At 45.2% G+C, this 23,676-nt stretch overlaps 1 protein-coding gene across 1 annotated transcript; it reads right to left on the reverse strand.

Annotated features, from left to right (window-relative positions):
- Nucleotides 1-4,112: 4,112 nt before the first annotated feature.
- On the reverse strand, nucleotides 4,113-23,500 carry METTL2A (methyltransferase 2A, tRNA N3-cytidine). Its single transcript, XM_069786721.1, has 9 exons — nucleotides 23,376-23,500; nucleotides 21,404-21,495; nucleotides 17,060-17,421; nucleotides 15,642-15,691; nucleotides 15,103-15,163; nucleotides 13,794-13,933; nucleotides 12,889-12,995; nucleotides 12,638-12,703; nucleotides 4,113-11,271 (listed from the first exon to the last, which is right to left on the reverse strand). Exons 1-9 carry the CDS (start codon nucleotides 23,462-23,464, stop codon nucleotides 11,120-11,122), a joined length of 1,119 nt encoding a protein of 372 aa, XP_069642822.1. The 5' UTR covers nucleotides 23,465-23,500; the 3' UTR covers nucleotides 4,113-11,119.
- Between the last annotated feature and the right edge of the window lie 176 nt (nucleotides 23,501-23,676).

Below are 23,676 nucleotides of genomic sequence, written 5' to 3' on the forward strand. Positions count from 1 at the left end.
CGGGGCCTGCTCTGAGGGGGCCATGGGAGGGGCCGGGGGGCAGCAGGTACAAGGAGGGGGGGGGGGGGGTCAGTAGGCCCTGAGGGTCAGGATGGACCATGATGTCAGGATGCCTGGGGGGGGTCCGGGGGGGGGCAGCAGGTATGAGGTGGGGTCAGATGCAGCCTTGGGGTATGGACAGATGTGGGGGTCAGGGCAAAGGGGGGGCTGTAAGCACAAGGGGGGGGTCAGGGCAGGCCTGGGGGCATTTCCCCCTCAGGGGAGCAGAGGTTGACTTGCCCCCCCCCCCCATCATGGTGCCCATGCACCCCTCCCCAGTTCTTCACCCCCTCTCCAGCGTCCATCTTCCACCGCCAGCACTGACCTGGCTCCCAAAACCACCCTCAGCCCCCCTCAAAGGAGGGTGCACCCCAGCACCCCATCACCCCATCCCGGCCCACCCCCTCACCCTGGGGACCCCTGCGAAAACCCCCAGGAACGGGTCCGGCCCTGCTCGCCCCCTCATTGGGGGCTGATCAAAGATGGATAGTGCCTGTGAAATGCAACCCTGGGCCCCCCCAGCAGCTCCCCGTTAGCCGTTGTCCACCTTCGCCTTTCTGAGGCTGGGCTGACAGGAAAAAAAGCCCCCCCCCCCCCCCCCCAAATATAAAATAATAAAAATAAGGGCTCATCCTGGCTGCAAACGAGCGATTACATGGCAGTTTATTCGCCTTTCTCGCAGGCAGCGGGGGCAGAATGCAAAACGCTGCTGCCGGGCGTTGCAACCCGCTCGGCTTTAAGGCTGAATCAGCTTTCTGAAAAGCAAACAAGCAGGGGAGAGGGGGGAAGAAAAAAAAAAAAAAAAAAGGAAAAAAAAAAAAAAAGAGGTTTGTTGGGAAAGGAAGTGGCCAGGCCTGTCCAAGGGGAGGCAGGCGCGGATTAGCGATGGGAGCGGAGGTTCCCAGAGCTCTATAAAGGATTCGCCTTCCAAAACGCCAGGGCAGGGAAAGCCGAGGGACATCCGTCACCTCCGTTTTACTGCACGTCCGACATCGAGCAATTTATGACCGAACTGGAACCTACCAGTTTGGCAAAAGCGATGATGTGGAGAAGAGCTGGCGGAGCATCACGGAAAAACCGCTCTTGCAAGGCGACGGGGAGGGGGAAGTTGTATTATTTTAAAATTGTTAATTTATCATACTTGGAGCCCAGCGTTATTTGTTAACTTGGTGTTGCAAATGGCTTTTGAAGCGCCTGCCTGTTCTCGCAAGCTGTGTTTCCTGTGCTTTAATCTGTTTTTCAGTCGAAGAGCCACTCCAGTTTCAGCTCCCACTCCGTGAGTCACATTTTCAGCACGACCAGCGGCAGGAATTTGTAAAATAAATAAATAAATAGCGTTTGGTGTCTGTGTTGCGTTGTTGTTTTTTTTTTTTTTTTTTAAAAAAATTCTAGAGTAAATATTCCATCAGCTGGTAAACTAATCACAGCCATTTAGGGGAGCGCTAATTAGTACCATTTGCAGTTAACATTGTTCAGGGAGGTATAAATTTCATGTGTGCATTTCTGTTGATTTTGGGTGAAGGGAGGAGATGATCCGGGAGCTGTTAAACCCAATAAAGGGACCGACTTCCAGTACCCCTTGGCTCTTCTGGACCCCCGCCACTGCCTCTAGAAATGCCCCCAACTTTAAAGGGAGCAGTTCACCCTCTCAGAGCGCCGGACAGGAATCGGATGCCGTAACACTGAATCTATGGTGGTGTCCCCCCTGTCTTTGTGTTTTAGGGGTGATGGGGGTTACTTTGATCTAATTTCTCCTGTGCTTTTTGGAGGGAGCTTGCTGAAGCTCTTCCTCCTCTTCCACGCAGTGCTGGGGATCGCATTGCCAGAGATCACACTGCCATCAATCTTTTCTCATAGGATACCAGAAAAGACCATGGGGTTATAATTTCCTACGAGTGTTTTGCTCACTCTCATTTTCACCAAAGTCGGACAGATCAATGACCCTGCTCTTTCTTTCTCTGGCAGGACCAGGTGCCCAGGGAGGTAACAGTGTCCTGGAGAATTTACTGCAGACCGGAATGTTTTCTAGAAGACACCCCGCAATGCACCGCTGAGTTACGGGCTTGACGCAGGACCCGTGGCTGCGGTCCTGGGCTCTGCCAGGGTCAGGCTGGAGCAGTGGGTGATGATTTCTGATACAAACCCAATAAGCTGAGGTTGCACTATCCTCCTCTTGTGACTTGTCCCTCTCCCTGCCCCATGTTCCTCTACGCTCAGCAAAATGGTTAGGGTTTCTCTTCTCACTTGTGATTTCAGGGGTGGAGCACATCCCCTTCAAGCATGCCCGCTTCAGTATGTTTTGGGGGAGCTTTGGGAAGACAGCTGTTGTGGCTTGCTGTCCAAGGGCTCCACTGGCTCAGCTCTGCTCTTGGATTTTCAGCAAGCTGCAAGTGCTCACAAACCCCTTCCTCTTAGTCTTGGCTAGCCATACAGTCACATCCTTCCCTACTCCTCTGCTGCAAACTCAACTACTGTCCTCTCCGCCTTCATCCTCCATAGAGCAGCTCAGAGCAACGCTTTCAGCTGCAGTTTCCTTTCCAAGATGCCAAAATAGCAACTCACACAGGACATGGCAGCTCGTCTTTCTGTGGCGCAGAGCGGGAAGGAATCAACAAGTTGCAACTGTTTTCCTGGCCATAAGCAGAAATTTTGCAGTAGCCTTTAAGGGTACCGCTTGCTGTCAGTGGAGAGTCAGGTAGGTACAAGGGGATTTTGGACAAGTTTGTCAGATAGCCTCAGTAGGAAGTACTTTACTGGATAGATCTCCAAGTGCAGATAGAGCCCGTAAGTCAGTGATCTTGGAGGTTTTTCCTCCTACGCTCCATCAGGACACTGCTTTGAGCAGGGGCGCAGCATCCGTCCCAGCCTGGTACAACGCTTCTTACTGTGCTGTGCCAGTGCATCCTAGACTGGGTTCTCAGGAACAGCAATGGTCTCTAAGGTAAAAATATATTTATCAGTGATAAGACACAGCATACTTGGACTCTTTTTTTATAGCGTTATCTCTCACGGGAGCTAATCCCCTGGGTTTGGACTCAGCAGAGACATGGTGGACTGTTGTTTTTTCTTTTTACTTCTGCTGTCTAAATAAGAAAGGCCGACTTATTGGAATGTGCTTCTGACAAGAAAAGGTCAGTTTGTGAGTTTCTGTTTTTACAGGGAAAGGTTTTCTAATTCAAAGTGGCTGGAATATGTAAATATTTAATAATTTTGTATAGGAAAATTTTGGATTCAATTAAAAATTCTCATGTCAACTTTTAAGATTCTACTTCTAAAAGCCTATAAAGCATCAAAACTAAAACAATGCTTAAGGTTAGGAAACCAAAATTCTGTCGATCTCAACTTGATTTTCCCCATAGTACTTCAGTTTGTAAACAGTTTCAGTATGTTTGACTTTCTGGCCCAGCGAGAGAAGAGAGTATTTGGATCTCCAAGAATTCTCATGCAGGAAAACTCCTCCTTCCAGCCCACACTTGAGCGACACTCGAAAACTATTCTGTTCTCCCCCTTTTCCATTAACTTTGTAAGAGCCCCTGAGCTCTGGTCCTTTTAGAGGAGCTGGTTTGAGAGCTGGTGACGGGATGGTTAAGAGCAACGCAGTACGTATACGGCTGACCAAATATTATCTCATTCATGGGGGCAAGCCAGCCCTCCTACACCATCATCTCTGCCAGATTCCTCCCGTACAGCATCCTCCTCTTCAGGTCTGCCATCAGCCAGTGTTAATGCTTCCTATTACATCCCCCGTGGCAGCTCTCATCTTCTTGCATTGGTCTCCTTGGATGTCAGCAATATCCTTGGCACATTGCACTTCTATCATGTTTTGAAGAACTACTCAGCTGCCGCAGCCATTTTCTTTGTCACTGAATTTGACTTGAGCAGTCTCCGAGAGCTCCCCTCCAGCCAGCACAGCATGCTTAGCAAAAAAAGGGCAAACCCCTGCGTTCGCATCACAGCTTCACTGTTAACCCATGATCTGACCAAAATTTGGTAAGATTTTATAGATATTTTAACATAGCATGTAACAAGTTCCTTCTGTCCTAAATTCTGAAAAGACAAAATACCAGAAGTCAAGCTCCTGTTCTTTTTATTTAATGCATTTTGGTGACTTTCCTTTGCCTTTTGAAATACTCTAACTGCATTTTTCACAGCATTTCTGTACTGCCATGAGGTCTAGAAATGTATTGACATAACACATACACAAAAAAGAGAGCTGAGATTCCTCAGTGATAGCAGGACACTGGGAGCTGGGGACTTGAGAAAAGCATGAAATAGCCTGAGCCTTTAAAACATAAAAGCTGGCATCAGTGATCTCAAATCCAAAAATTTTACAGCCATTGAGAAAAAAACAAAACCAACCCACAAGAGTTCAGCACTCTACAGGTTTCTTAAGGTTTTAGCACCAAGGGATGATCTCACCTCTAGGCATCACATCCAGAAGAGGCCAACCCTCGTCTGCAGAGCAGATTCTGTCGTACCTAATGACACACAAGTTGCAAGTGAAGATTTTTCTGGACTTGGGGCACTCAAAACATCTCACCCTTGTGTGGATTCTTGAGCGTCTAGTAAGGGTAGGGCTCCCGGCACAGCCTTTCCCTCACTAGGAACATTAAAAGGGTCTTTCCTCATTTTCATTAGAGGGGAGAAAGTTCCTATCTCAGCTACTCAAAGATAACATGCCATCACCTGACTCCTTCCTGAGGCCATTCAGAGAGCCTCCACCCTCCCACACAATGGAGTTTATCTCAGAGGTTGTTCCTGCCCCTCCCTCTGTCTACACCTTCAGGTATCCCATTAGGGAAGCTTTGATACCCAAACCCAGTAGGAAAGCATCCAGGTCCCTCAACCTCCACACATGCAGCGAGCCAAACACAACCTCAGTGCCCTCATCCATGAGTGCATGTCCTGCCTGCCGGAGGAGGCAGCCCGCCGTGCACGCACACCCGGACCTGCGCAACCACTATGGCCCGGCCGAGGGGAATGAAGACTCGCAGGTAGGAAAGGAACACCTCTGTGATCACGTCCGTGTTCCTCAAAGCACACGGTACTAGCAAAATCCACTGTTTTTTCTTCTGCACACACCTGAAACAATGTGATTCTCCTTTATGTGCCAGCAAGTCCTTCCCTGTCCTCACTACCAGCTTCCTAGAATACAAGAGGGTATTATTCTCGGCAGGATTTGCCCCCTGCTTCTCTTCCTCCTGCATAAAACAGGCATAATAACACCCTACCTTACAGGGCTTTTGAAAGCCTCAATTAAACAAACTGCTCTGAGATTTGTGTAAGAGGAAAATTAAATCAACATCCTATTGTAAAGCTAGAGTTACTGCATGCATATTTCTGTAAGTATATTCAGCCTCTGTGTGAATGTAAATACATACCAACCTTCATAACAAGGCTCATCTCAGTAGGGAAGAAGTCACTTGAAGTTGAGGAAAAGCCAGATTTAGTTTTCCATGCAACCTTGATCGACCTCTTCACATCCACCCTTGGCACTGAATGTGGAAAAAAATGTGCGGCTGTGTAATTAAAGACTGTAGCGTAGTGTACCTGTCTATGCGGTGCTCCCCAGATGAGGGGAACCCAGTACCATGCCTCGTGCTTGGTTCCATGGATGAAGAAGTAGTCTGAGGGGAGATTAGCCAATTTTCTTAATGAGGAATGCCACATCCAGTGCCCCTGGAGAAGGGTGGCAGGGTACCTCTCCACTTCCAGCTGTAGAGCAGATCCCCCAGTGTTCCCCACACACGCCACAGAGGTCTGAGCCTGGCCTCTGTGACCTGGGACTGCAAACAGCAACTTCTCACTTCACATCAGCGGAAAGAAAGTTTCATAGGCCAAAGGATTGGCTGCAATCCCCCAGAACTCCCCAACCTCAAATAACATGAAAATGCAAGAGCTACAAGGGTCCTTTGGACTACAAAACATTAAAACAACCTGAATACAGCAGTGACACTCACACTCCACCCCAAAATCAAGTTGCTGTTCACACGCTCTGTTGGCACTTGCAGTGAAGACTCTTTGGGGTTATTCAATACCAGGGAGCACAGTTTAGAGCAGCAGGGTCCAAACCTCACCAGGATGTTCTTCCTTCCTGGAAACAGCCATGGACGAACATCTGGGAGTTCCAGGCAGGTCTTGACACGTTAGACTTGCTAGCGATCTTTGCCATCAATGCTTTCCAACCACAGCCAGTTCCCACTCATCCAACTGTGGGTCAAAGACCATATTTTCAAGAGTAAAAGCCTTCATTGGCATGACACCTCCTGTCATACCATACAGCCTTTGGGCAGGAGGTAAAAGCAGAGGCACACATGGCTCTTCTCTTACTTCTCCCTGCCTGTGTTCCAGCCAAGTTCCCTGGTCTCCATAATGAAGGTAGCTGTATCCTATTTGGTTCACATTAGCACTCACTGTTGCCTACATAGGTAATTTCCTGCGCTGTGTCCCACTTTCTTGGCAATACAAGATCCCATTCAGCAAGGCACTTATGCACAGGAACTTAATGCCTTCAGCAAGAGCTAAGCACAAACTCCAGAGCTTTGCTGATTAAGCACAGAGCTGACAATTCCTTTCCCTCTAGAGTATCTCGCTTTGCAGAAGAGTCCTCCAAAAAATTCCTCCCTCCTTGCTTTTCTAGTAATTTCTGTCTTGCCCTGAAAACATATATGACAACACTGTTAGAATCCTATGGACACTGTGCAAAAGATGTGTGCCAAGCACACACCCCTGTCAAGCTACAATAGCAACAGTGATCCTGATCATGCGTTTCTCTTCTGGACTAATTTTCCCCAATACGACACCAAACCAAAAGTGGTGGCACTGCTCTGATTGACAAATCAGATCCAATTGACTCATCAGGAGAACAAAGAAGACTGCATGACTCAATTTCCCTCTGTCTTTACAGAGATGGAAGGATGGTCCCCAAATCCCTTAATAACTTGATCTCTGTGGCCTCATCCTCATCCGTACCCTCACTTCTAGGCTCTGAAACCTGTGCATCTTTCATTTGTGCTCGGGAAAAACAGTTAAGTTCAGTCTAGGCCTGCAATTTCTGCAGGGAATCCAGCTGGGGACCAGCCGGGGCTCATCCCAGTGCCAACGACAAAAGGAAGCTCTTTCAGCTTTAGTTACAATGCAATGCCAAAAGCCACTGGCATGCAGACATGGAGGTTCCTTCTGCTCACACCTGTTTTATTGAAAATAATCACGTTTCATTTATCCTGGAGCTCTACAACTAACTACAGAATTAGAAATGGTGGTGACATACCCTGAGAAGGTGGAGCTAAAGCATTTGGGAGAGAAGACAATTGTGTCTGGTCTCACATGCTTCTGGTCAGAAGCATTTGATGATTACTGTTGTAACAATAAAAATCACTACGGATGACTGCCGTTTCCCACTTTTCTGTGATGTCAGGAAGATCCTGAGAAAGGTCCAATTTTCAGTGGAATTTACAATTTACTTGTTTTTGAAGTGACAGTATCAGAAATACTCCCCAGCCTCTTGTGGTCTTTTCCTCCCCTGTTCCCTTCCTGCCTCCCAGTTTCTAGCCGATTCGTGAAATCAGGATACTGTGAGAGGAACAATGTACCTGGGGAGGCAAAGGGTTTTCTGCCATTCACTGGAGCCCTCAGCATCATGGCTGGATCGAAAGCCTTTCTGAAGGACTAGTTCTGGCTCAGCCCAAGTCACAGGCTTGATGCCATAATCCCTACACGAAAGGGCTATGCAAAGGGTCAGAACAGTTGGTGATAAAGTTCCCTTCCAGCCACAACAATCTACGAACCTCCAAGGAAATCCACCACCCTCTGGCAAGAGCCAGGACCAGACTTTCCGAAGTGTAACAATGTCTGGCTCCAGAATCGCAGGGGCAGTGCCTCTGAAGAGCTATGAAATCATCTCTTCTGCTTGGGAGGTTCAACAAGCTACGTTGGCATTGTCTGTAAGCCACAGACCGCAAGACTGGAATGCTGGGAACAAAACCAGAGCAGATATGTTCAGAATGGCTTTAAAGCTAATGTTACACTGCTAAAAAGGAAGAGGGGGGAAAAAAAAAAGGCACTTAACCTGGCTTTTCAGTATAGTAAAAGTCAATTTGGAGATTTCCTTTGAACATGCTAGAAAGCCATTGTGCAACCCAGCCTGCTCAGCAGGCCCAAGGTGGGAATGGCAGAAGCGGCTGCAAGTCAGGACCAAGGTACCTGAGCAGAGCTGTGTGGGAGGCAAGGCCTGGAGTCGCAGGAGAGCAGTAGCTTCAGAGAGAATGGGAGCTGGCGGAGATTAATGAAGGAAGCTCAGACAGTATCTGTCTGTAGGAGGCCTGGCTCAATTCAAGGCCATTAACTTGTTGCTTTCTGAACACCACCAACAGGACTGGAAACAAAAGCATGTCTGCCCAGCATGGTTCATGTTGAGTGATTGCTTAAATACCCCTGCAGAATGAAGAGCATTAAGAAAGGCATAGAGCCACTTCAATGGCTGCAGGCTCATGGGGCTGCAAGTTTTTGCATGAAGCCCAAGTCAAAACCAGGCAGGCAACTGGGATGTAGCCTTGAAAGTAGAAACAAATAAATTACTAGCCTTCATCTTCTCCCATTCAGGAGTTTAAATTTAAAGGGGAGTCCATCAAGTTTAAATAAATCATGTTTATAATTAAAAACATATTCTCCTGCACTGCTTACAAGCCTTTGGATGATTAATACGGCATTTTTCAAATTACTTTAATTCACACTAATTATGCTGCTTGTTTACCCCAGTCAATAATTTTTCTTCCAGGGAGATAAAGCTATCCCAGGAGGAGGTCTCCCTCCAGGGACCAAGAGGGAAAGGACCCCAGGGAACTGCCTAAGGCACCAGTAACACATGGGAGGTCTTTCACTGAAAGCGACAGAGCTGGTTACATGAGTCACATCACATTCAACACTCACAGGACTTTTTTTGCTAAGCTGACTCTTTGCCTGGATAAAGATGAGGAGACATGAGCTTGCTCAGCTCCCAGAGGCCTTGAGATGTATTTTGCCTAGGCCTTTCCTGAGGAACCAACCTTGCCAGGGAACTTTGTAGGTTTAGCACGAAAACGTAGCAGCAGCTGCACAACTTCTGGGTTGGGTCAGGCTTGTGCGTGGCAGAAGCCAAATGTGCTTAGAAATAAAGAAGCCTTATCTCCTCCTATTTCATTTGCAAATGCTAGGAATTCTCTTAGCCCTTTAGAAAATACAGTACAACAAATTGAACAAGAATTATTTTCCCAGTTATTTGATTCCCTTTCAACATTATTTAAAAGAGCTAGATATATAAAAAAAAGCAATGGTGCATTTCCATTCCTGCCCCAGCACTGCAGCCTGCCTTTGTGGTGTGAATGGATTTGCTGGGTCACTGTTCACAGGAATGGCTGAAATGCCCTCACCCAGAAGCCTTTGGGTAGCAGACATACTAATACCTGCAGGGTGACACAGTGATGTGGAAGTTATGAACTGATCATGCTGCCACATGCCCAGCAGAGAGTATTGCTACAGCCCCTTCCAACGCTTTACATATCAGGGCGCTCCTGTTTGACTCTCCAGGACTCCTGCAGACTCTCCAAAGATAGCAATGACATTTCCTCATCTTTTTACCCTTTCTCCTCTGTTTCAAGACAGCAGTTATTTCATAACCTACGTGTCTCTATAGTTGACAGTTATTCTTAGGCGACTGTAAGCTACAAGTGTCTAGCTAACAAAATATACATGCTTCGTGTAGCATGAACTGCTCTTCAGCCAGCGGTGCACACACAATAGACCTTGTTGCTTCATGAACTAAAACAAGGCAGGAGATATCAGCCAAGGCTTTCCCTTCTTGACAGACGAGAGCAGGCACTAGTGAGACTCATGATAACAGAAGAGGCAAAAAACTGTAGTTACCTAATGGTGGCCCAAGTCCTTCAGATCAGGCATGCAGAAGCATGTGAGTTTCTGTGGAAGCCTAATTTATATTAATCAAACCAGCATTGAAAAGCATTACCACAAAATTTATTCTAATACGTGTTGTACCACACCCTAAAAATAACAAAAGAAAACAAGCTGAGATAAAAGATATTTGCTGTCAAAGGTGGGGAAATACCTTCAGAAAGCCACAATGTTGGCTTCATCTAAGAAATTAAACAAGAGTGGTAGACATTATTCAGATTTCTTATCAAAGACAGGTGTCTTGTCTACTTGGGTTTAGCACACCACCATGACAGGGCACTGCAGTTCGTGACCTGGCGGCTGCAGCCAGCAAGAAGAGTTTCTTACTGTTCAAGCAGAAAAAGCAGGTGATTCTGCATAAAACCTGGTCCTGTGAGCTGCTTGTGATACTCTGCACTCTGGAGGTGTCCCAAAACTGGCATCAGCCCCAAATCTTTGAAAACCTGAACCCCACCTGATAGGAATTTACAGCACCTGAGCCATAGCGTGCTAGCTCCCTAGATGAACATCCTTGTGGACAGTGAGGGCAAGGCAGCATAATCTTCTTTCTCCACAGGTTATCTGCACACCATGAAGCATGCATGGGGAAGCTGGCACAGAGAAACTAGCATGCTCTCAGTTCCTGCCCTCTATCGATGTATTTTAACTTGTGGATTTGCACAAACCTGAACGACTGGAAGAGAGCTGGATGAGATAAGCTGGCTAAGGGATTCATATTAGGCCTAGTGAACAGTTGCAGAGAACAGCAGATTTACCCTTTGTATGGTTTTTGTTCCCAAGACAAGCGTACACAACACAGAGGCAAGGTCAAAGCACTCCTGTTTCATGTGGAAATCCAGAGTAAGAGTAACTCACTATTCAACTTGCTCAGCTGCTGTAAGCCAGCATGACCGTTTCTTAAGTTGTTAAAACCACAAATAATTTAAAAAACTCAGACCAGTAGCAAGACATCTAAAATACTGCTTGGTCTCCTCTTAGAGCATTCGTCCTTAGCAAAACTCACTTGAAGTGATGTTAGGCACTGTAAAAGGCACTGAGGTCCTGTGTGCGCTGAACTCCGTAAAACCACACTTCACCAGGAGACACTGCACATGGCCATGAAAAGGCTCAACCCCAAAAAGCATGCCCCGCTTCCTCACAGCTGAGGGGTGGCAGGCTTGCGGTATTTGCACTGGATCCATACTCGATACATCGTCATTTGTTTCCCACGGTTCACTTGCAATCGCCGATCAACCAGATTCTGGATTTTCTCCAGCCCAGCTGTTGTGAAGAGATCATCTAATTCATCTGGAAGCAGAGAAAAGGAGATTGAGGATGCCATAGCTTCCATTTAACTGATACCTGCTCACACTGAGGGCTCAACTATGTTGAGAGATGGGCCAGAGGAAACTCAGTCTCTCTCTGGCAGGGAAATGTAAAGATCAGACAGGACAGGACTTAACTACTGTACTATGGGGGGATTAAGGTCACAGTTTCTCTAGCTTCCCTTGAATTTACCTTCTACCAAGGAAGGAAAGAATTATTTGGAGTACACCTAGAATTACAGAGTCTTGACAAAAAGAAAACAGCAGCAGTTTCAGGCATGGGTACCGCCTCTAGTAACTGATAAAGGGAGCATCTTCTGGCAAGTAGGGACAGATCCATTCCTTCCCCCTCCCCCCTCTCTCCAGAGGAATTTCAGATTCTGCAAGAGCAAAGAACGGGATCAGACCTACGCTTTTAAATGGTGGCAGTAAGATCTGTGCTATAGGCTGGAGGGGAACAGGATTCATTAAGGTTAAGTTTGGGAAAAAAATCCTTAAAAAACCACACCCTGTTGGGGCCCAATCAAAGCACTAAGAGCCCTCGAGGCTGCAACACTTACACTGGCAGGTATTCCTGACCAAGCAAATAAGTATCATAGTGCCCCAGCACACTGGCCGTGGGCAAGCCAGACCGAGCCCAGCTGAGCAGCAGAGAGCTTGTTCAACTGCAGCCTGGGAGCACGTGATTTGTATGGAGTTTCTGTAGAAAAGGGCTAACAGGTCCCAGCTTGTGCATTTTATCAGATGCTTGCCATAGTGAAGCGTTTGCCAAACACGCATTAAACATTAATTTTGTTGTGACAAACAAGACCTGTGCGGTGGGGAAGGGAATAATTCGTTGCAGTTGTGCTACGGCTCTAAAATTGACCATGCAGGGGGGCCTGTGGTGCAAAGGACTGGAGGTATAATTGGTGATAGGCAGGGAGAATACAACCCCTGCTGAACGCCAAGCAGCAGCAGAACTGGAGAGGCTGCCTCAGCTCTATGCTGAACCACGCCCTTCTTATATCCTCGTAGGAGAACAGTAAAGTTAACAGAAGTTCTTCAAGTGCTGTCCATCTCACTCCATCCTCCGCAGGCAACAAGGTTCAAGGAGAGGTCCTCCAATCCCAGCCCTACCAGTGCAGCAAACACACTAGTCTTTCTCTAAAAGGATTTTCCACTAAGGAATTCACCACACCATATTTGCATCAGCAAGTGACAAGCCCAGATCCCTGTGCAATTGGGAAACTCTTAACATTTCACACTGCTCCAAGAAAGACAGGCTGGAAAGATCTAGTGGCAAAACCTGAGGGCACAGGGACAAAAAGAGGTGAAGAGAGTCAGAGGGATGTTTTCTAGCCTCCTACCTTGTGTGAAGAAGTAGACTCTGGTGCCATCACCTCTCACATAGAAATTATCAGACAGACATTGACCTAAGGGAAAGAGGGATTTAAACAGTTACCAGCTATCCTTTAAAAATCAACAACTGCCATCCAACAAGAGGCACTTCTCCCAGCACATGCTGTGCTTAAGGGGAATTAATGAGCTGCCTCCTAAACTCCAAAGAAGCATCGTCTATTAGTGATCTGGCAAGACTCCTCAGGGGAAAAGAAAATACCTTTCTTAAACCGAAGCTGGGCCAGATCGTAACGGCCATAATCTCGTAACAAAATCATTCCTCCTGGTTTCAGAAGGCGACTCAGTCTATTAACGATGCATTGCATCCTGAGGAAAGAACAAAACAGCAGTATTCAACATTCTGCAAAATGATCCTTGTTTCCTTAGCCTACTTTCCAAAAAAAGGTATAAAGTTTTACTAAAGTTTCAACTTCATATAAAGAGCTACCAAAAGGTAGCACTTTTCTGAGCTCTCTCAGACTTAGGTGGGTTGATTTTATTTGGCCGCCTTATTTCTGACACTCCCTGATTCTGCTTTTTTTCCTACAATGATAACTTAGCCTGCCGCAGCAGGGATTAACTGCTCTCTCTTACTAATTACAGAAGTATTTCCACTGGTTTCTGTAAAACAGTAAGTGAACTTGAAGAAAAATGCTGTGAAATAAAACCAAAGGGAACAAAAAAGAGAGACTAGTGTAGGTTGTAATACACTGTCACACTAAGATCACAGCACTTTTCTTAACTGTTTTCTGAACCTGGCCCCTCCCTTCTTGCCACCTCCCATATGAGAAATTCATCCAGCCTTTGAGCCTTAAAATCTAGCAGCATACTTTCCACAAATGGGTGCTGAGTGCTCAGTGTGGCTGGGGTTCAGAACAGGTGAGCAACTGTGACTGCAGCAAGATGTCATCTATAGCCACTTAGCACTTCAAAATCAAACCTATCCTATGCCAGAATTTGTTACAACAGAAAGTACCTGCGAATTTCCTTTTCAGAGGCGTAATGGAAAACTGGACCAGACACAGAATGAACTCTAATTTCCTTGATATGAGGGGACCTACTATTAAAGAACTCCAGCTCTATATGCATTATCTTCTGCAACCAGAAGGAATTATTAAAACTTACTTCTCTGGGAGAATCGCTGAGAGGACAAAGATAAGAATAACAACGTCAAGACTCTTGTCTGGCATTGGGAAAGGACTTTGGTCATTGCACAGGTCATGGACAAAAGCAAAGCAGCGAGAAGAATCATATTCTGCATTGTTCTGTATTTAAGGGGAGAGGAAATAGAGCATTAGGAGCAGACCCTGATCTCAGTATTATCTGAACATGGGAGCATTTTAACTTCCACATAATAAAGTGGTGTGTCCAGAGATCTGGTTCAGCCTCACTGGACTAAGACAGATGGGGTCAGATAGATTCCTTGGTCAGACAAGGAACAGGGGTGAAATGTGAAAAATAACTACACATGGGAGATTTACAAAGAGCTTTGGACTTGTTACATTCAATCAGCACTGCCAAAACCCCAAAATTGGATTGAGGGATTACTGCAATTTTAAGGTCAGATTTTCCACTAGTAGTGGTAAAAAGTGAGGGATTTACACTGTTAAGCTGGAAATCTTTACAAAAGTGAGAGCATCAGGGCCCTGCTCTACATCACTGAAATAAGTATTCAACTCCAAGCAGACTACTCCCTATACCCCCAAAATCAAATCTGGCTGCCTAAAGTCATGCTCTTAAAAATCACATTTAGACTTCTAAAGGAAGTTGCATGTTTTTCTAAAGCTGCTGCTATGGATTGCAGTAGCCTCTATGAACAGTGCTTGTGTCACCTTAAGAGGATGAAATGGCATGCTGCCTCTGCTGCTGTGCTCCCCATCTCATCTCATGAAGTGACTGATTACATTTGATATTTCATATATTCTCAGTTCTGTTCTGACCTGAAATTTGTTAGCAGTATTTGTCCTTTCACTAAATGCCAGCCTCCTGCTCCACAGACAACAGTATCCCTCCTCAGCTGTCTGTGCAGAAGCAATCAGAGCACGTTCCCAGAACTGCAGTGACAGTAACGCACACACAAACCAAAACCAGCTTCAGTTCCTGTTAGAAAATAGCCTGAATGTTTCAAGGTTCAGCAGTTACTCAGCTAAAACAGCACTGGATTTAGAAAAGTACTGACAACCACAGGGGAAAGAAAATCTGGCTGACTTGTCTGCTGCCAATGTGACATTTTGAGAACTCCAAGTTCCCTCATTTCTACAATCTTTGATGGCTCATTGTCATGATTTACCAGTACAAGGGTCAGCATCAGCGCTAGCTAAAAAAAGAAAGCTGAAAACACTGCTAGACAGCCAGTGGCAGCTGTGATACATTTGTGTTAATGTGCAATTGGCACCATGTACTTTCTACCTTCATAAGTCACCATTGAGTTTACCTGGACAAGATCCACAGCTGTTGTAGAAAAATCACAGCAGTAAACAAAAAGGCCTGGGTCACTGAAATAAATAAAAGAAACTATCATCATTTATATAAAGGTGCTCCACAGGAATTAAGAAGTGTCTCAAATGCACAAAGCACAGAATTGGGAGCCAGAAATCCTGGGCTTTAGTCTATCTCTGTCAATAATGCCTTGTGCAAAATCTGGTGGACTACGTTGCTCCTTTATGCCTCAGCTATTCTCATATGGAGCTGACTGCTTACTTTTCCTTCTGGAAAAGGAGAGACACTAAGGCCTGTATGAAAATGCTTTCAGAATGAGACATGTAAACTCACATCATGTTTCACTGGTTGCATTCTAAGACCAAAGATTCCTAGCTCTAATCACAATCATTTGAAGTTGCAGAAGGCAAAGGCACCATTTGCACCTGGCCTTTCTCTAAGATTGTCTAAACTAAGAACAAGTGCAACACGTTTCCAATTGTTTTTCAGAGGTTGGTATATCATGCAGGTAAAAACCTACTGAGAACTACTTACTTGTTGGTTTGTAAAATTGGGAAGACTGTATTTCCAGCACCACAGCCAACCTGCACAAAGTAGATGTACACATAGTTAAAATAATTTCTTCAGCATGTCCTATGCAGCTAATTTCAAATCATCTCTCTACAGCCATGGAACAAAGAGCAGCTCATGAGTAACAACTGAGTGTAGCAGTGACCATTTGCAAATCTCACTGCGAGATCTGAATACGTTGAGCTCTGAGGAGTAGGCTTACATATAAGCATTTGTGGGAAACCACTAAGCCAGTTCTCGTAGAAGTCTTACTAACAAGCTATATATTGTTACTCTCTTGAAAACTGTTATTGCTGGAATCCCAAGCATAACAACCACTATGAGTCACTGAAGCATTGGCAAAGGCCACGGATTAGTTGCATTCACTTCCATTGAAAATCAGAGCAATGGAGAAGGAAGTTTGCTTTACTGTAATTACACCCTGCTGTTTCAGAGTTTCCTTCACTAGATGGCTCTTCCTCAAGTTACAACTAGGCCTACAATGATTCTGCCTTATTATTCCTTCTACTTGTTCCCATTTGAAGATGGCTCACACAACTGGGTTTGGGGAATTTGCCTCTAAATGTTTAAGGAATCAGTAAAATTGAAACAGACGGAGCAGAAAACACCACTGATGGCTTGCAGTGACAGATATTACTGAAAGTACTCAGGTGAGACAGGAAAACCACAATGAACCAAGAACGTCAAAGTCTGTGGAAGTCTCAAAGCCTCAGATTAAATAAAAAAATCAAAAAGACAGGTCATATTAACTCTCCCTGGAAGGGCGGAACTTCCATAGAACATGAAGCATTCAACAAAAACAGTGATATCTACAGCGAACAAACTAGAGGTGGCAGAGCAAAAGGTCATTATCAGCTATCAGGAGTTTCTTATTTAGAAGTCCTACAGACTTTTCTGGGACAAACCATGTTATCAGTCTTAGATTCCCCATTATTACATGGGCCATAAGGAACAAACCAAACAGCATCTTTACATTCTTGCTTTCGTTGTTTTGTTTCACACCTCCCAAGGCAAGGAAGAATCAGCACAAACATGCAAAACATAAATGACAAGGGAAGGCTTTATACAGACAAGTAAAAGAATCAGCTTCTTCAAAAGATGACTTTTAAATGCTTGTTTCAACATCTGATAGTAACAGTTTGTCTTTTAAACTTGGAAACTTCTTATGGTCCTTGTGCTCTGCCAATTCAGAGTCTGAACCAAAAGAATCCCAACAGATTTAAATCAGTTCTAAGCCGCTCTCTGTTTTTTTCATTTTACTGACTTAAAGCAATCATCCCATTCACTTGCTGTTTGGCAATGATATATATTTTTATGTCCCAGTCACCCTAACACTGATACAAGGGACTGTCTGATGTGTGACTATGTTTTACAACTATTACCTCTAATATACGGTAAGATGCAGATGATCCTGGGTAATCTCCATCACTTTGATTCAGCTCACTGTACTTCTGTGTAGCCAGCTCCTCTGTAGAGCTCTTAGATGTGTTTTTTATCAGGTTTAATTGATTCTCTGCCCTGGTTTCCAATGAACAATGTCCATTTTCACAGCTTCCCAGCCCTTCATTGTTGGAGTCATCTTTGTTACTAAATTCATGCATAGAATCGCCGTTTTGACTGGGGTTCCTGTTAGGTGCCAGCTCAGGAAATTCAGTGAACAGCCAGTGCCTGTCCTTGAAGAAGCCATTTTCGTGGATTTTGTAAAACTCATCCCAGTACCTCTTAGCATTCACCTCATATTCCTCTGTGAACACAAACAAAAACATCACCAGCAGTCAAATCAGAAGGTCTCAGAGTTTAATCAGTTCAGACAGTGAGGGATCACTGCAGACATCTATTCAGCAATCTGCTTTAAAAAGTAAGGTTATTGATTGAAAATCACCTCTATTTACATTGTGGCATCCCACATAAACACTCAGCCTGCCTCCTCACAGTCACTTTGGTAGGACTAAAAAAGGGAAAAGACATAGAAGAGGAAACTGTCTGTCTCCTGGTAGGATTTAAAGGAAGCTGGCAACAGAAAAGGCCTCTTTGAAGGAGACTGGAATGAAGAAATCCAGGTTTTACTTCCATCTCTAACACTAACTTGTTCAATTCACTGGAACGATTCATTTGGAGCCTCATGACACTCAGTCAAGCACTTACAACTTCTAAGGAATTCTATGACAGCTGCCTGGAGCTGAAGAGCTCCTGTCCAACACACTACCCCTTTTTTCAGATGGAGAAACAGAAAAATTAGTCAGCTATACAGGCCTGGCAGAAAGCTCAATCAGCATTTGCGCAATACTCCAAGATTACAGGACAGCATGTTTTACACAAATAGTGCTAGAGTCCAGCCTACAGCACTTTGTTTTCCATAGTTCTGTGCATGTTACAGCATCACACATTTCTGAAATTAAAACAAAAGAGGGGAATCAACAGAAATGACCGCTGTCATTAAAGTAACAGTGGAGAGCTAAGGTGGAAAGACTAAAGATGGTAAGAATTAACTTTAGCAGCAAGCGTTATCATTTTCACACCAAGTGGATACATTCCAGTAGCAAGATGAGTATTACAGAAGGCTGGAAGAACTCTTAAAAAGCTGTGATCTAATGAAATTCAAGTCACTCACAGAATTCTTTCCACACACCTTCACAGATTTCAGATCAAGTACAGTACTAGAGGAACTATTTTTTCCATGGGAACTGGCTTCTGAATTCTCATCAATGTGATGAGTTCTCTGTCCTGGGAAATAAGAGCCAATTATAGCATCCTATGCTTGTAATAACCTAGATGCATTAACATCCATGGCCAGAGATCCTGACTGCATTTCAATAACATGCAACTCCTTAGCCATCTTTGCACAGCAACAAGTGCATTACTGAATGCAAATGATTCTCCCACAATTAAAGATGACGACTGCATGTAAGAATGGATAACCTCTCTCCAACATCTACTAAGAGTAGGGTTAAGAGAAAAAACAGGCATCTTAAAATTGGAGATTAGTATTATTATCTCAACTGCAGTTTATTTATTAGTCTTTCTGAAAAGCATACAAGTGTTTAGAAGATATCTGAAGGGAGAGAGTACAATAAACCAAGAACACCTGGAAAAATATGTATCTTCAGCCAAATATAGAGAAAAATGGCTTTAACAAAGAACCAGAAGTCAGTCGTATGTATATTTTTAGTAGGATCTATCCCTGAAGGACAAATAGCTATATATAAAAATAATCTCTTTACCTCAGCTACAAGGTTTTTGTCCTTTTAAGAAGCCTTGTCCTTAAACCCCAAGCTGAAGGAAATTTTAATGTCTGATATTAGCCTAGAGCAGTAAGTTTGTGCCATGATCTCACCGTAGCTCAAAGTAGTTAGTTTACTTTTTGTGCAGGAGAACTCAATGACTGCTAATGTCAGAGGAAGAAGCATTATTGATTCATACCCTGGCACACTCCTTCCTGAATTGTCACTTCTTCCATGTACTAGTAGGGATATGCAAGGCTGCTGGGGCTGGAAATGCTCTTTGACCTCACAGAAATACAAAGTCCTGATTCCTGCTGGTCCCTAACCATCCCATGACAGCCTGACTGTAATGGGATGCTTACCTGAGGTGCTGGGGCAAAATTCCAGCCCAGCCATTTTGGATTACCCACATTTTTGCCACAGTATAACACTGAACAAGACATTGTGCTCTTCATGTGTTAAATTACTGTGAAATTCTGTTGGATGCTATTGAACAGCTGTTATACTCCAACCCACATGTGTGGAAGCTTTATTTAAAGCTCATTTACCTCATAGCCTAGTGTTTTCAAAGCACTGGAATAAAGGATCAGTAACAATATAAATGCAAGAAATCAAGGGCCGGCTGATAAAGATCATGCAAGAAACAGATTTAAAGAAAAAAAAGACCACATTAGCTTTTCAGTCTGACTTCCTGCACAACTTATGCCAGTAAAGTTCATATAATATTTGCTTCAAGATCCTTTTTGTGGTATTAGCTCACGGGGACATCAGCGTGCAAGCCAGATTTCTCCAGAGACTCTCTTGATAAGGACTCCTGACTTTTCTGCTCGTCTTTGTAAGGACACCCCCAAAGCCAAGCCCATACTCACCCTTTCACATTGCAGAAGAAAGGCAAACAAAAGTTAACTGTTCACAAAAAACAGGAAGAGAACCAGGGACCCCCCGAATTGCATGGGGGCTAATTATGGAGCCTCAAAAGGAAACCAAAAAACTCTTCCACTTCTTTCTTTGTTCCCAGCCAGGAGACACACCTTCGACATACCCCATAGAACTTCTCTCCTTCTTCAGAACAAATTCTGACAGCCCCAAGAAGTCCACAGAATAATACAGCCATAATGACCAATAGCCTGCCTTTGTTCCCCTGCTTGGACATTACTGATTCTCAAAATACTAGACCCTTCAGGCACATTTGGCTGGGCTAGCTTCCCTACATTTCAGCCATCCCATTGTCTCCACACGCTTCCCACTGAATAGCAACCATCAGAATTTGACTGGCCTCCATTGTTCAGTCTGGGAAATACATCATGAAGACCTGACAAACTGCTCTAACAGCAAATTGTTCCACAATTTCATAGTTGTATATAGGTTCTCAAAGCATGACAGACAGCATCCTTTAATGTTAACCAGATTTTAAAATGAACTCGACACAATGGGCATCACAATAGAAACTGCTGGATACTTCTGGGAATCCAAGAAATTAGGAGGGTTGCTCTTTGGTATAATTAAATTTGCTATTGTGAACACAACTGGAAGCTATATGGGAAGTGTCTCAATAGCTCCAGTAGTGTTCAGCATCGCCTTACAGATGACACAGTCAATTTAATTTGAACAAAAGGAGCAGATCCATCCTAGAGCTCGGCAGGGTATAACAAGATCATCATCAAACAAGTCTCTTATCATACAAAAGAACAGGAAGCCATTTCACCATCTTTTAAGGGACTGGATATCTAACAGGTCTGGAGGAAAGACGCATTATTAACCAACTCAGAACAGCTTCAACCATATTACTTGACTATACAGCTGTGCACCTTTAGTTTGATTCAGATTCAGGTAAGCTTTGCATTTTGGATGTATAAATTTCCTTTAAGCCAAGTCTGAGGAAATAAGAACTTTGGAATCCCTTTTCTGCCTCTCTGATGATAACTCTTCAATCGGGATAAAATAATTTTTCTTCACTTCTGATTTAATCATTATCATGCTGTTTGTTAACCTGGTAGAGATGAATATGGACACTACTTTATTAGACCGTCTTAAGAGAAAAACCAAGCTTGCATTAGGGATAGCTCCACAGCATGCAAGCAAACAGAAGATTGCCTGTTAGAAGTTAAGCTTTAGAGAGCAAAAGCAAGCAGAGAAAATAAGACTAAATAAGGCTGTTGTTCTACACTGAAAGAAGTTTGTTGACAAGGAACACTAACAAGTATTTAAACATACACAACATGAACAAAGAAGCTCAACCCAAGATGACTCCTCCCAACCAAGACCATTTCTGTTGCAGTAGGATGAGTCACTGGAGAAGGTGGAAAAGTCAGAGAGGTAAATTAAGAGCAGAAAGATTCCTCCTCCTCCATTTTTCATTATCAACAACTAGGTAATGTATTTTGAATGATTCGGGAGAGGGGGGAAGGGAGGAATAGATGATGATGCACATGTAGCTCTGGCCAGACTGTTCCACTCTAGTATGCACAAGTCAAGACTTAGCATTAGAAGACTATCCAAAAGTACCTTGTTTATCTTGTGGCAATAGCTGTGAGCTGTTCTCTTGAACTTTACTCCTGGCACTGGCTTCCTGCTCTTCTGACCATTCCACATTATCCCTGTTGTGAAAAATAAGATGAACTACTCAGCTGAGAATGGTAAGGCAAAGACAGAGAGAAAAGAGAAAGGTCTAGATAGCCCTCCAAACAGATAGATGTGGAGCTTTTCCACAATCTCTAACTCTAGCTCAGCAGCAGTACAACAGCTGTAAGCACATACAGTTCCTGGTTCTGAATGAACTGCACTCGTAGCACTACAAAAGATGTAACTGGAATGGATCCCAAGAGACACCAAATCTGTCCCCTAATCCTTTTCCCTATTTGATGCTCAGCCAAGTTTAGAGGAAATAAATCCTTTCAACAAAACCACGAGGGCACTCAGCACAAACAGGCCTCATTGGAGAGGAACTGCAATTCCTTTTCATGCAGTGAAAAGCATTTGTTCCTGCACAGGTGACAGACAGGTAGACACTTGCATGCTTTCACTCAAGCACGTCATCAACATCTGATGTACCTGTCTTAGAAAACTACACTTTCCTTCCCAAGTTAAAACAAAAAAGGCAGTAGCATTATTTGGAAGGTGAAGTGTTACATTAATATTAAATCCAATTGTGAGAAAAATATGCAGGAAGCTTTAAAGCATTAATAAGTATTAATAACTTAAATGTGCATACACAGTTGTGTAGTCATTAAAGTGATTCACTTGACCTTTTTTCATTAAAACAAGTGAATGAAAAGCAGAATACAAGGACCAAGAAGCACTATTCTGGCCTCAGGAGGAATTAGTCTTTTGACATTAACTCACAAAACAAAGACTTAAATGTCAAGTGTGTGAAAAACTAGATTACTAGGAGTTTCTGCAGGAAAATACTGTTGAGGATGTGCTTTTGTAACATACCTTTGGTTAGTATAATCCCAAAATGAATGACAAGCTGATGCATGCATGTATTACTTTATTACAAATTAAACATACCCAATTCTTAACAGGGTATAGCAGCCAGAGACCAGAAGTGGACATATTTACTTTAAAAATGCAAAATACCTTCAGTTCCCAGCAAATTTGAGAACTTGGGTGCTAAACATATCTTAAAACAACAGCTTTCTCCAACCAAAGACCTCCTGTTCCAAGCTAACACCTAGCACGACCTCACACTGTTACAGCATCTTGCGGCAGCAGATGGGTGAAATGATCTTTGTTCAATTTATACATTAGATACTAATGTATACAGATGGAGAAGGGTTATAGATTTCTGAGAGCGGATAATTTAACTTTATTAACTACAGCAATGAAACAATTGCTACAAAGCAAAACAACGCATCCTCCTGAAACATCAAGGGAGCCAGAGGAATCCCAACTGCTTCGGGAGGAGCCGAGGAAGGCTCAGGACCCCTCGGGGATCAGCACCCCGTCGCACCGGCCGAAGAAGGCAGGGTCCTCCCGCCCCTCTAAGCCCTCCCGCCCCCGCCTGCCACCCTGGCAGCGTCCCAGCCCCGGGGGTGCCGGGCCTCCGCCCCAGGCCCCCCTCGCTGTCGGGCCTTCAGCTCGGGACCCACAGCTCCCTCGGCCCCGCTCCGCGCCCCGGTGGGCGCTTCAGAGGCCAGCCCGGGCGCCGGTCCAGCGCGCTGGGAGTGGAGCGCGAACGATGTCTGCGGCCGGGCCCCCGTGAAGCGGAGCGGGGCAGCTCGGGGCTGACCCGCCCCGGCCGCCGAGAGCCCCGTTATCCAGCACCTGGCCACAGACGACCGGGGCGGCGAGGACGAGCCCATTCCCGGCTAATTCCCCCCCCACTCCCCCAAGCCCCCGCGGCCGGGCGCGGAGAGGCACCGCAGGGCAGCAGCGCCCCAGCCGCCCCCCCAGGCCTCTCCGCAGCGGGCAGCAAAGGGCCGGGGATCCGGAGCGGGCACAGACGGGGCGAGGAGGAGGCGGCGGCCGCCCTCACCAGGCGTTGTGCTGGAAGAGGCGGGCGGGGTCGGTGAGGAAGCGCCTCCCGAAGAGCCGCCGCTCCGGCGCCTCTCTGGGCGCCGCCATGATGGGCCGAGCGCCGCCGGAACCGGAAAGACGGTCTCGGCGTCCGACCCGAAAGAGGACTAGGCGGGCGGTGGCGGTCACGTGAGGGACGCCGTTGTCACGTGGAGGGGGCGGAGGCGGGAAGCGCGCGGCGGGAGCGGGAAGGGGTGTCCGTTACCTCAGAGGAACGGCCGTAACGAGCGGCGTCCTCCTTTGGGCGGGAAGCGGCCACC

This window comes from Haliaeetus albicilla, chromosome 7, assembly GCF_947461875.1.
Source record: "Haliaeetus albicilla chromosome 7, bHalAlb1.1, whole genome shotgun sequence".
Taxonomy (NCBI): Eukaryota; Metazoa; Chordata; class Aves; order Accipitriformes; family Accipitridae; genus Haliaeetus; species Haliaeetus albicilla.